The sequence below is a fragment of the Galendromus occidentalis genome, unplaced genomic scaffold, assembly GCF_000255335.2.
Source record: "Galendromus occidentalis unplaced genomic scaffold, Mocc_1.1 scf7180000076951, whole genome shotgun sequence".
NCBI classification, from domain to species: domain Eukaryota; kingdom Metazoa; phylum Arthropoda; class Arachnida; order Mesostigmata; family Phytoseiidae; genus Galendromus; species Galendromus occidentalis.
This window is the reverse complement of record NW_003804940.1, coordinates 283,983-297,271: the sequence shown is the minus strand read 5'-3', so window position 1 is coordinate 297,271 and position 13,289 is coordinate 283,983. Positions and strand designations below refer to the sequence as shown.

The following is a 13,289-nucleotide window of genomic DNA, read 5'->3' as shown; positions in this document are numbered from 1 at the left end:
GGTTTTGATTTCCCGTCGAAATATATTCTCTCGAGAGAAACCCTAGCTAAGGATCAGAGCAGATTATGCATCGGAAGCTGGAATGCTGCGAATGATGATGTCCCACGATCAAGACGACGGGAAGGACGCATCCTCGCAGAATCGACGCTCCTTCTTGGAGCATCTGTGCAGTTCTCTGCATCGGTCGCCGCGAGGGATGTCATGTGCCGTTTCCGGATCCAATGAGTGAGGATTGATCCGAGGAATGTGGCTCTCTTAGGTGCTCTTTGGGCTCATTTTCGAGGCTGATTTCCACACGACCCAACGGGTCTAGGCCTGGGTTTCGGGCTTGGGGGAATCAGGAAGTGAGGATCTCAGATTCAGTTTACCTTCGGAGAGGTCGGAAATTCGGCCCAGGCTGTGATAATGTCAACGAGGTCGTGAGTCGTGACTACCGAAAGGTGTGTCCCTGGCACAGAAACTGATACTGTGATGAGGTCGAATCAAAAGGCTCACATGAGAGTTGCGGGATAGGCCCTTCCGAGCGAGGACTGAGAGAGATGTTGGTGTACGATGAAAATCAAGTATACATGGTGGGGCAGTATAAATTCCCCATTTTGAATGATCCCCATGAAATACGAACCAAGGCGGCTAGCGGAATTCTGCTTGCAGTGGAATGACCACGAGGACTTGCAGTTTCAGAAAAAAATCCTCTGGTCCGAGGCTCCTAACCAGGTGGCCGTTCAAAGTTGACTTTTTGAGGTTCTGTTAACGTCATTCTCATAAAGCTCGGTATTGATTTCTGTGGGAAAACCCATTTTCCTCGTTTTCCCGCTTATTCTTGTTCTCCAGCTTGGAGACATCGGACCAAATGAATGTTTTCCTGAGAGGGCGAGTCCTCCTAAACATTTTGCCGCAAACAGGACTTCGCTAGCCCTCATGGTTCGGATTTCATGAGCAAAACGAAATGGGGAGAATATACTGCCCCACCTTGTACTTCTTTGCCCCCGGTTGGGTCGAAATACACCGAATCCAACCGAAGAGGACAATTCTCCTTCCGATTTTTTCCCTGCGGAATCATCCACGTCAGTGCATTAGCATGGGCGAGCCGCCTATATTTCGCCGAGCAATAGCGGGCTCCCTCTCGAGTATGATGACTCTCTGAGACGGGGCAAATATTACTTCGGCAAGCTTCGCCAAGCCCAGCGTCGTAGTTCGAGATGGCATTGAATAGATCCGCTCGATTGCTGAGATACATTTGACTGCTAGAACAGAATGCTAACGTGTAATAATGCGAACAAGGTCAATAGAGCTATCGATGGAGTGCCATAGGATTTTTAGCATCGCAAACCACGATTGAGTGAGCTGACAGCAGGTGTGGAATGCATCCGGGGGAAGGAGGGGAGCTTGTGCGGTGGAAATCGATTTCGGTCCATCAGGAGTTCGCGCCCATTGTCTGTGGAACGGAGTGATCCACTTTCGTTTCTAAAAATATGAATACGGAGGGGAACTCTGTACAAAATCTTTATTCTTGACTTGAGTGAATCCAAATACGAAAACCTCTATTTGTATACGGAGGCGAAGTAAAAAACTAGAGTAATCCGTCAAATACATTCTGAAATTCCAAAGCTTTCCCCCTTCTTTGCTCAAGGCGTCAGGGTAGTGAGCTCGAAGTCATTATTCTCACGCAGAGTTCTCTTGAAAGCCCGAGAGCACTTACGGAGCCCCAATTCACACCGACGGATTTCGCGAGCGTCCAGCAACGCCGTGTCGGTCGAGTTTCGTACGAAGATCGCGCACGTTGCTCCGCCTCCGCCGATAGTGTCGATGTTGGTGATCACTGAAGCACGGATGGTAATGTCAATGATAAGTCCGAAGACTTTTCGAATGGAAGCGTCTGACTAACTCCTTTTGAAACCACGATTCTCGCCGGGTATGATTTACCTCCGTCGACGGTGTTAGACCCTCCGAACCTCACTCTCGCTACCATGCACTGGTTCGTTTGACTATGCGTCGGGATGAACGTCAGGCTGATCGGGGTCGCCGGAACAGCTGTATTGTTGTTCGTGGTATTCTCGACTGGCACTGGAGATATGATGACCGAGTCCAGATCGTAGGCTCGGTTTTTGTAGATTCTGGGATTGGGAGAACAATCGGTGAGGCTTGAAGGTTTGCATGTGGCAGATATCACTCGCCGGAAAGGGCGTCATGATGAGCCTGCCGACTCGGGCTCCCCGGAGGACACCGGGCCGGCCGGCGGAAAGATGTGAAGGTATACGATCTTTCCTCAGCGTCTCTCTGTCGCTCGAATCAAACTCCGCTCACCCATGTCTCCGGTTTAGTTGACTGCCCCGGAAAGCTCCGACTGTGGCCAATCCTAAAATTGGATCCTGACCATTTCCGAAGTTCAAGAGGACCGCTCTCTGGTTCGCCGAGAGGCTGACACTGGTCGGTGCAATGGACAAGTTCGGATTCACCGCTAATGTATTCGCCTCGTAAATTCTCCAACCGCTCCGCGCAGACAGAAACTAGAGTGGATACACGATTTAGGGAGATGAAGTCCATGGCTTCGCAGCCTGGCCATAAGATTGAGGAGCCAACTTTTCAGTATTTCTTCTCGGAGCCCGATACACTCACCGTTATGGCTGGGTTACGCGATAATTCACCGAGTCCATCAGTAGCTCTGATCACCAAGAATGCGACTAGAATGAATCGGAACATTGCGATTAGTGAGCTGGGCTCGGATGAGCAACGCTGGTTTTTATTCGACCTGACAGATATTTGTCAGGGTGGTGTTGCGACAACACGCGATTCTGCGCCTCGAACCTAGCGGGTATGAATCCGATATATTTATTCCTAGGATTATCATATTCATTGCATCCTTGTGCGACATCTCCAACGCATGGAGCCTGCGCCGGTAAATTGATAAATGTTCCGGGCGTCTGAAAACAATGCTACACCACAATAGCTAAATGTAACTAATCGCGATGTATGACTATCCCGGCCGACATCTCCCTCACGTCCGACAAAGCCTTGCAACGACGTTTGAATTGCCTCCCCGTTCTCGCTCTTGTTGGACACTTCTACAAAGTCATTATTGAAATTGAGGTTCAACTTGCCTGTGATTCGTGATGTTCTCGCCCAGTGTCCCCGGGTCTCCCAGTGTTTCCGTTCCGTCCGGATGCCAAGGCTGCCGAAGCTCAAATTGCATGTTCCGCAGGTTGAACCTCGGACGAATGCCCACAAGAGTGAAAGTCCTGGGAATTCTGTCCCTCCGGGGATTTCAGATACCCGCCCCCGCAAATCAGTGGGTGATGGTCAAGCCGGTCCGCGGAGCTATAAATATGTCGTCGAGTCCGCCTCAGTCCAAAGCTCACTGCGAACACCCTTTGAGAAAATGCTGAAAGCTCTGCTGGTCTCGTTCCTGCTCCTCGCTGTTTGCGTGGGTCCAATCGTGGGCTCGCAAGGCACGTCTCAACAAGACTCACAGCGTCCTTATCCGAATTATGGGCCTGATCATTACGAGTTTCTTCATTACCATCCTTACCCGTACGGACATCCTCACCCTCCAGAATACTTCGCTCATCCGCCCGGATATCCGTACCCGAGACCCGGCGGTGCCTACGCTTACAACCGCTGAGTACTAAAACTGATTCCATCTCGAATAAATAAAGTGTTGCGATTGAAACCAAGACTCGATATCTTAACTCTGCAGCTCCGAGCTGGAGCATCGCACGTAATGATCTGGAGGGGAACGATTCCCATCGAAGTCTGGCTCGATATTCCATTTCTCAGGTGGTCGATTTTCTTTGACCTGCCGGTCCAAAGTGGCACTGGTAGCAGGGATATCTGCGGACTGAGCAATTGTCTCGTTGTACGCTTTCCAGAAGGCTCAGCTGTGAAGCTTCGATTCTGGAAGACGTCGATGGAATCGTCTCCTAAAGCTCCTGCAGAAAAATGAGCGAACAAGATTCCCGAGTCCGAGATCGGCACGCTAGATGCGCTCGACGGAAAACATGGTATCGATTCGAAGTCTGGTCTGCGATCTCTAAGAGGAATTCCCCCCCCTCGCAATAGGGTCGGCTCTGAGCTGAATGGAAGTTTCTAGGTTTCGGATCCATCCTGGGATCGGAGATTTTTCATTCGGTCTAGTACCATCTACCAGGATTTCATTCAGCTGACGGGACTAGACAAATATTGTTCTTCGATTGCATGGATTCAAATTCCCTGAAGCTCCGCGCGTTCAGCCCTCATTCCCCCGGGCGAGCATGGTAGGGAAAATGAAGCCAATATTCAAAGCCAGGGCAAACTTTTTTTCTCATACGAAGCTGAAGTTCGCCGACCGGAATGCGACTTCGCCTTCGGTGTTTATGTTGAAGGTTCCCCGTGGATCCCATGAGACGTTCTGGAGCGGGAACGAGGTTGAGAGGAACGTGGCGAGTCCCGGATCTCAGTGAAGGAGCGAAGTTTGAAATATAGAGTGTTAATGAAGAAGCCGCGCGAGGCTTCGGGAACTATTTTCTAAGCTTTCGAGGGCCAAATGCATCAACTCTGAAGTTTGTTGAATTCCGCATCGTACTCGAAAGGCCTCTCTCGAAGAGGTCGAATAGAGTGGCGGTGGATGAGCGGAGAGAAGTCGAAGCTGAGCTCTGCGTATTCTGGATCATGAAAAGCTTCGGCTTCGGGAATTCATGCTAGCGGCGTCAGTGTCGATCAACAATCTTACGTATAAACTCTCGCTCGACTGGAATGCTTCCGGGCGATTTCTCGAGCTCGGTATTAGAAACATGAAAAGAAATGCTAGTGCCAATTGAAATCTCTAGTCCCAACAAATAAAAAATCCACAGAAATTCCCATGGTATAAAGCGATCCCTATTTGACTTTCCGAGCAAGCGGAGAACCGTCTGTCTTCGTTATCCGCGGGGGCGTCGGCGGCGCTTTGGTTCTCGAGCCCGGCTCATGTGATTCTGAGAAGATGATGATAGCCTCTGGGAGTTTCCGGGGGCCGGACTCCGGAGCCGTCCGAATGTTTGTATGGCGACCAAAATAATGGTTTCTGAGCTTTGTCCCGCACTGCTCCAAAACCTTGCAACCTGGACGAGCATAGACAGTGACTTCATTCAAAGTTGTTGCCTTTGACCTTCGGAGCCCTCCGCCTCCTTCTGCGATGGAGCGGAATGCAACGCATTCCCACAGTAGTTCGATAGGATTTTCTGAGCGCCGGTGAGAGAGTTCTGAGGCTTCCCTCGGATAGGATCAGAATCGGCTCCCGTGAATCTGATCTGTCGGGAAGGAATTCGTAGAAGCCATCCCAGAGGTTGCGCTCGAGCCGAGAGCCGGCACTAGTTTTGAGAGAAATTCGGAGCCAGAGGGCTGTAGAATAGGACACATGCTCAGGTGTTCCGGTAATAGAGAGAACCGCAAGTCATTTGTCCGTAGCGGGTCTCTATTCGGCTATCGAATAACGGGAGGAGCCAAGAGCCAAGGACGGATTCAGGAGAAAACATGAACAGACTCTCGGGCCAGGAGGGATGTTGTCGAAGGGAATGAGTAGACGGGACGAACGAGATGGACGGGCCGGGTGAATGCTTGGGTTCTGATGCGAAATGGGTCGGAAGTCTCTTCGACTCATGAGGCAAGAGTATTGAGTTATGAGGGGTCGGATTGCGATTGGGACTGAGAATCCCCTTCGTCAATGTCAATCATTTCAACAGCCACTCTGATGGTGGAACCGATGGCTGAATAATTCTTCAAGAGTTTCTTGTGATAACATGTGCGAAGAGTCGCTCCTCATGTTATCGATACGTTTCAAGGATTCGATTATTTTTCCGATAATCATTCAGGGCTCGAAATCGTTGAGGAGGCCGCGGTCGACCGTCCGTGAGACCCACAACTCCGTCCCCTACCAATGACGTTTAACGTCACGTGTCAAGAAAACTGCAAGACGAAACGAATTCGATCGAGGGAGGTCGCAGGAATGAAGATCTGGTGGGAGCAAGATGGGAGCATGTCGCGGTACGTTGTAATTGTGTTTTCGGATTCGGAAATCGAGTCTCTCCGGACCTTGCCTGGGACGAAATTTCACAGGCGACTCCGGCCGTTTCCATCTCCTTCCCTATGGAATCGGAAATATTGTGGTTCTCGAGCACGTCATTCCCCTTACATTGATGCTCATCGAGAAACATGAATTGGAATTCGATGGGGTCCAACCGCAATCTTCCAACGATTCGTTATCGAGGAGTTCTGGGGGCGGTCTTACCCAGACGACGGATCAGTCGAGTGACCGTGGGATCGTTTTTGAAGAAAAGCTCTCAATGGATTATTTCGTACAGGAATCCGTATATCTGGTGGGATACGTCATTCTCTGGCTCCTGAAGTTTGTGTCAAGATTCGGACTCATAGATATCATCGTCCTGAGGTGGTGGCGTTTATTACTCGTTCCAATCAAGATGTCCCCCCTTGCCGCACAAGGATGTAATTCAGCGAAGAAATATGATGAGAAACACATTGCCTCCTCACTGTCAATCATTTCATCACTCGCAAGCGCGATCTATCGAGGAGTATTCCGAATCGAGCGCCCCTAGTGTCTCCTCTCTCAGCCTCTCTCCGCTGAAGCAGGTTATGAACTGCAGATTAATCGAACTCTCTTTTGTTTGTTGCGCTCTTCGAACGAAGTGCACCGGCCCGGCAGCGTTCGTTTCGCGTGGTTTGAGTTGCTCCCGCTCCAGACGAGATAAGCCATGGCTGGATCCGGCTCCGATCTGAAGGCTCAACTGATCCGCGATATACTCAAATATGAGGCTGTCAAGTTTGGGAGTTTTACCCTCAAAAGTGGAGTCGTTTCACCTATATACATGGACATACGAGTCTGCGTTTCTCATCCAAAATTTCTCACAGCTATCGCCGAAGCCGTAAGTCAAGCGCCGCTCCGGCGGCTATGTTTATTCTGAGTCCATTCGAACGAGTCATCCACTTCAGACTCCTTTTCTAGGTCGAGCAGACCCTGAAGGCCGCGAATCTGCGCTTCGATCACCTCTGCGGCGTACCGTACACGGCGCTCCCGATCGCCACGTGCATATCCACTAAAACGCATCAACCGATGCTGATGCGCCGTAAAGAAGCGAAAGCTTACGGTACAAAACAGATAATAGAGGGAAAATACCGCGCAGGTTCGTTTCTTATACCGATCCACACTAACTTCGGTGCTCTGTATCCTCCTCTACCGTGATCCCCTCTGGACTACGCCGATTCCCCCTTCAGGTGACAAAGTTCTCGTGATTGAGGATATAGTGACAAGTGGTTCTTCGATACTGGAGACAGTCAAGGTTCTTGAAAACGCCGGTCTCACTGTGAGTCTTGCCTGCTTTCGAACATGCACTCATAGGTCGCTCCGGAAATACCGCCTCATCAAGGTCATCGCATTAATTCATCGTCTAAGGTGTCCTTCTCGGATCCACAGGTGACAGACGCGATTGTCCTCATCGACAGAGAGCAAGGCGGGAAGGGGTACTTGGAGGAGCGCGGTATAAATCTCCATCCCGTTCTTAAACTCTCAGAAATCATCGATCGTTTGGAGGTAGAAAGTGAGTGAGAGGCAACTCCAGTAGTTTCGAAAGAATAGTCATTCAATTTGATGATCTCGGCTTGGAAATCCGGAGAAGCTCACCTAGATCCAGCTGTCCTCCTCCCCCTCTCCCGCGGCAATCCTTCGTTGAGTCAAACTGAAAGGGATTCGAGGAGATTCTCGAGTCCGAGAGGGAAGATGGGGGAGCGGAATGCATTATGTCCTCTTGCGCGACCCTGCTGATTATTATTCGTATTTCCAGACCTCATCCAAGCCGATGTGGCGCAACGAAGCCGGGAGTTCATACGCACGGTGAAACCGTCGCTCACGCCAGCCGCTGTGGGTGTCGGAGAGCGCGCTTCCTTCGAAGGAAGGGCCCGTTCCGCGAAACACCCTGTGAGTGCGAAACTTCTGAAATTCGTCAACAAGAAAAAGACCAACTTGTGTGTGGCCATCGACGTGGAAACAACAGCCGAACTGCTCGAGCTAACTTCGAAGGTCGCGCCTTATGTTTGCGCAGTGAAAACACATGTCGACCAACTCAGTGATTTTGTTTACGAGAAGGTTTGTTTCGGCATGGGAATTGCATCCGAAAGTATTCTAAAAATTTGGACGAGTAAGGCAACACTTCATCCTCCCTTGCGATTCTTCCCCGAAATCGATTACCATATGTATAATACCCTGCCGTTCTTGCGTAGGTCATTCCAGAGCTGAAGAGATTATCAGAGGAACACAGCTTCTTACTATTTGAGGACCGCAAAATTCGGAGATATCGGGGAAACTGTCCGAGCTCAATATGGCGGGGGAGTCTTCAAAATTTCCGAATGGGCTGACATTGTGACTGTTCACGGTGTTCCCGGCGCTGGAGTTATCCAGGGTCTCAAGTCGGCCGCATCGGAGAAAAATGCCTGTATTATCGTTGCAGAGATGAGCAGCGCTGGAGCTCTAACCGATGACTCGTACAAGAAGGCATGCGCTTCCATGGTTGAATCGAATGCCGATTTCGTGATCGGCACGGTGTCTCAGAGCCGCGTCGTCAAGTCCCCCGAATTCATCCAGTTCACACCGGGTGTCAACTTCGAACTGAGCGGCGACGGGAAGGGACAACAATATGTCCCTCCTGAAGTAGCTATAAGCGATCGAGGAGCGGATATTGTTATCGTGGGGCGAGGGGTGACGAGGAACGGAGATCCGGGTGATCGCGCGAGAATTTACTCAGAGAGAGCATGGGAAGCTTATGAGAAAGCGACAGGGAATTGAATAAATTTCATCATATTCTCTGCCGAGACTAGAAAAAGTCTGCTCGGGAAATGTCCGGATTATTCGTATGTTGGTGCTCCAGATCACAAGTGGCGCGGCGTATCCTTGGGGACTGCGGGGAATTTATCGCTTGCGCGGCTCCTTACTTCTGCCAGACTCCCCATCCGTGATGCTGATGTATAGGAACGGGTCGTCTGAGCCCCCGGGTCCCCCTCTCGCCCGTGCGAGAGAGCCGAGGACGCTCCGGCGAAGATGCACGGGGAAAGATAGCGGCTCAATTCCACGAAAAAACTTTCTTCCCCTGTATACCCTGACCTACGGGTTCAGGCAGAATCCCGCGGAGAGAAATGACTCCTCATATCCTCTGAATCTTACAACAACTTTCCATACGAAGATAGATACCTAGCTCTTGCCTCCCGATTCTGGTTCGAGAGAAAATATACGTATCACCACGGGAGAACTCGGTAAAAATTAGTTCGAAGTCCGAGCTTTACAACCGGCAGACTCCAGAGGTAGGTGCTCCGACTACAACTTTACGAGAGTGGCCTCAGGAGTATCTACAACTCTGTTGACCGTACCGAAGTTCAAAGGAGGAACGCTCTCTGCGGGGAGTGCGAAGGGAACTTCGTACCGGGCTCCCAAGATCTTGTCGGGGAGTCCAGTACATCCATTTCTCCAGTTCCGGATAGCTTCCAGCCAGGACCGTCGAGAAGTGGTTCGGCTAGTCCCCTCGAACAAAAAACAATACGGAGCCGATGCGGCAGGTTTTGCGGCCCCGATCGTCATGGGTGGAGATATCTGTAGCTGAGCTAGGATCGGATGAATCTTTTGTACCATAACATCGGAAGGGTCTCCGGAGGTTTTTGCGGGAGGAGCTTCCCCACGGGGCCGCTTAGTGACTTCTGCAGGATCAGAATCTGACGATGAGTCATTGTTGTCGCTCAACAGCGACTTGGCCGAACCGATTTGTGCTGCCCCCAATCTATCGGTGTTCGGGATATCAGATTCCGAACACCGGTGTTCGGGATATCAGTTTTCGGGATTTCGGTTTTCAACTGGAGCTTGCCCCTCGATTTTCCAATGACTCCAAAAGGTGGCCTTCGATTGAAGCATGCCCGTTCAATCGAGCATGACCTTCAATATGAGGAGATGCGGTCGAATCAGTATTCGATTCTACAGTGATCAGTAATATCTGAACCATAGTTTGAGTAGCGAGAGTAGCGAGTCGATCTTCTCTACAACACGGCGCTATGCCGATAAAATTCGTTGTAGGTGGTGGGTAGGCTGATGTTCTGTGTAGATGGAGCATAGATTATATAGATTCGAGAAAGGGTTAGCTCAGAGCCGTTCGGAGAGTGGAGAAGACAAAGCTATGGATCACTCCCATGCGAGCGAGCAAGCGAGTAGCTGTCCTCCCTGAACTATGGACTCGTTGACCGGGGACATCCGATATGCCTCCACCACAACATCTTCTCGATTCAATGAGAGCGGAATATATCAAATCCACGAGAATCGTGAGCGGAGAGACCTCATGCTGACCAGCACAGCGAAGCCTTTCTGACGATTTGCCGCCCTCCGTGAAAAGTGTTCTGAATTCGGCGTGGGAATCACGCCTGCGATATCTCCTGCACGATTTGACAAAGGACTCGCATCTAGATCCCGAGGCGTTGTGGGAAGGGTACAGGAAAAACATGACCACAGACAATTACAAATGAGTCCATGGTCCTCTGTCTCCTCGACGAATGCCTCAGGGATCTAGCAAACCCACCGCATCATGAAGAAGAGCATCTCAATTCGAAGGAAGTCTATCCAGGCAATGCCTCTCGAGATCCTCGGGACGTATATTTTTATCCTTTTACCGTAAATATCTCGCAGACTACCAGCCGATGAGCTGTACTCTGCTGAGAGTAATGAGTGTTATCGACTAGGGTTCATCCCGAACCGGGCCCTTTGAAGAGGAGAAGAGAATCGATTCTCTCGGAATCTGAGGCCTCCGGGGAGAAGCGGGCATAGCGCTGCGGATGCAAAACCGAATAGTCAAGGAGTCACTCGATTTCTTGGGGGAGGTCGATCATTTTCGAAGGGAAGCCGGAGCACCCTGAATTAGAGCTCTCCCGACCGTATCTATCCCGGCGAATACTGTCTCTGAGCGTTGAAGTTGGAGCCGTGCTCGCCGTTCGTTACGCGCGGCGTCGCTTCTCTAACGCTCTCCGAGTCCAACATGAGTCATGGAATCCTCTCCTGGAATTAGAGGCATCTCCGAGCTTGGTTCGGAGGCATCATCCGGATCGCCACCCATGAACTTTATGTGCGCTCAGGATAAGACCGTGGGTCGGTGATCCTTCAACAATCGCGACATAGACTCCGCATCGAGTGCCAGATCCTGGTCAAACGCGCGCGTACGTGAGGATTCGCTCGATTCGACGTAGAGTGGAGCATTCTCCTCACCGTCGCATGGGATGGGACGGTAATTGGTAAGAGGAAGACCTATATAGGAAGAGAAATCGATGAAGTATCATCCAGAGCGATTAATATCGATTTCCTCCAATTTATCCATGACAACTGACAACCGAACATTTCAGACTTCGAAGATCACGTCTGTAGGCTCGACGTATATACATATGAAAAACGTCGACACTTGAGTCTCCCCGGAGCAGAGCGATATAGCGCGTTCTGGAACAGCGCTATCCCGATTCCGCTGAGCGGCGGAGCAGAGAAGATTTCGAACTTTGGCGCCAAAAGTTTCCGGAGGCGCATAAACACTAGTAGCGTGTTCCTGCTTCAGACAGAGGGGAAACACAAAAAAAGTAGTAATTCGCGGGTTCACGAACGAGACTCTCAGTCGAGTTCATCGTGGAGGATGGAGAAATGGGTGAGTTTTCGAGAAGGCCGGTGTAGGCGGCTGTCATCGCGGTATGGAGGAGCTATTCCTGAAGAAGCGAGGTTTCCGCTCGGCTCTTTCTGCTAGTCAAGCTCAGGGACTTGAAGTTCGATCGACTGGACAATTTCCCTGAGCCGATGGAATGTCAGAAGGTTCTGTCCGGGCATAGGGAGCTCGGCAGAGGGGAAAACCCCCGAGATGTTCGTGACGGGTATCGGAACAATGCCGAGACCTTGAAACAGAACTTGAGGAATCCGACAATGTTGGACGTTCGTACGGAACAGCTTGTCTTATATGGAGGGAAGTATCAGAGCCCCCCGCCCCGGGATCTCTCCTTTCAGATCAAGTCTCTCGCGGAAGTGTGCTGTAGCTTTCGAGTCATCCAGTGCGCATCTAGCGCTGAAAATTCAGAGAGGAGAGGGGCCGCCCCAGAAGATTCATTCTCCCAAAGATAATTAGCACAAGTGCCTCAACTTCTGGGTGTGCAGCGCTCTGCGATGGACACTGTGGCTGGCTCTAGGCTCATACTGTTGGACGGACACAACGGATATTTTCAGTGTGCCGTCCACTCCCCGTTGAAGAGTTCTGAACAGAGTTGAGCGGTGAACGACGTAGTTTTCCCGAGGTCGGCAAGTTTCGTGATGCGATAATCGTGATGTACTTCAACTCACTGCGGGAGCCTTTGGTGAGAGCACGGCGGGATGGACGGGATCGCGTATTATGTGATGTTCGAATCAATCCCATAGAAGGAAAATGTTGGATGATGTGCCTCCGGGTGCAGTGGGTGAGAATTCCGGAGTCGCTGTGTGGAGCTGCGTACCTGCGAGCTGCAGCGGAGCGCCTGGATAATCAAAGAAAATTCGCGCGTGGAGAGTTCCAAGGGAAAGACTCGCTCACGCTCTGTTTCGCGGACTTTTCGCGCGATCCCAAAGTGGGGGGAGGGGGAAATGTCTCAGTAGCCATCTTCTCGGAGTCAAAGCAGATTATATCTGCTTAAGTGGGCTTCATTGAGCGAGGCGTGAAACGGCGCTGGTGGTCCTGTCCAGCTCATTGCATTGAATTCCGGCAATGGCTATCTTTCGCGGAGATGTATAGGGCCTTGTTCCGTATCGTGTACCAGCGATAATGTAGCTGATTGAGCTATGAGCGGAGATCACGAGGCTCACGGCGAGACATCGAGCCTCGTATTTTGTGCTCATCGGCTTGGAAAATGTTCCTTCATTCCTGGGAATGAAGGAACCGTAGCTGTTCTCGTAGTGTTCGTCCCTTGGTTCACTTAGGAATTTCGGCATTTATCAGAAATCAACATGATGCGGGCCTTGAATGTTGGATGCAAGGACAGGAGTCCTTGAAGCGCTCGAGACCGACTCGCGGTTCAGGCGGGACATTCGTTTTTGTCCCCGATTCGATCGCCACCCGGCCTGCCTCACGAACGATGCCTTCTCGGGGTCTTCGATCATAGGATGAGTATTGGCAGTATTGACTTGGAAGCGAGGAATTCTCGGCGGTGAGCTGCCTGTGTATACCGACGGCAGCTTTCCATCAGCGCTTCCGAAACGGGTCGAGCAGGGAGAGGGCGCTGCGAAGTTACAAAGCCCTTTCGGA

General features: G+C 51.0%; 2 protein-coding genes across 2 annotated transcripts; one reads left to right on the top strand and one right to left on the bottom strand.

Annotated features, from left to right (window-relative positions):
* Positions 1 to 1,625: 1,625 nt before the first annotated feature.
* On the bottom strand, positions 1,626 to 2,700 carry LOC114828041 (uncharacterized). Its single transcript, XM_029110657.1, has 4 exons — positions 2,617 to 2,700; positions 2,305 to 2,507; positions 1,924 to 2,114; positions 1,626 to 1,819 (listed from the first exon to the last, which is right to left on the bottom strand). Exons 1-4 carry the CDS (start codon positions 2,698 to 2,700, stop codon positions 1,626 to 1,628), a joined length of 672 nt encoding a protein of 223 aa, XP_028966490.1.
* Positions 2,701 to 6,719: 4,019 nt separating this feature from the next.
* Positions 6,720 to 8,803, top strand: LOC100900766 (uridine 5'-monophosphate synthase-like). Its single transcript, XM_018638387.1, is given in 7 exon segments — positions 6,720 to 6,890; positions 6,971 to 7,148; positions 7,240 to 7,328; positions 7,439 to 7,562; positions 7,806 to 8,107; positions 8,242 to 8,301; positions 8,303 to 8,803. Coding segments are annotated over 7 exon segments (1,425 nt in total).
* Positions 8,804 to 13,289: the final 4,486 nt, after the last annotated feature.

Excerpts from the sequence above, each read along its gene's own strand:
- LOC114828041 (XM_029110657.1), bottom strand. The coding sequence starts at position 2,700 with ATGTTCCGATTCATTCTAGTCGCATTCTTGGTGATCAGAGCTACTGAT. Across the intron at positions 2,508-2,616 it reads CGCGTAACCCAGCCATAACG|TTTCTGTCTGCGCGGAGCGG; the intron begins GTGAGTGTATCG and ends TATCCACTCTAG. Across the intron at positions 2,115-2,304 it reads CAACTAAACCGGAGACATGG|AATCTACAAAAACCGAGCCT; the intron begins GTGAGCGGAGTT and ends TCCCAATCCCAG.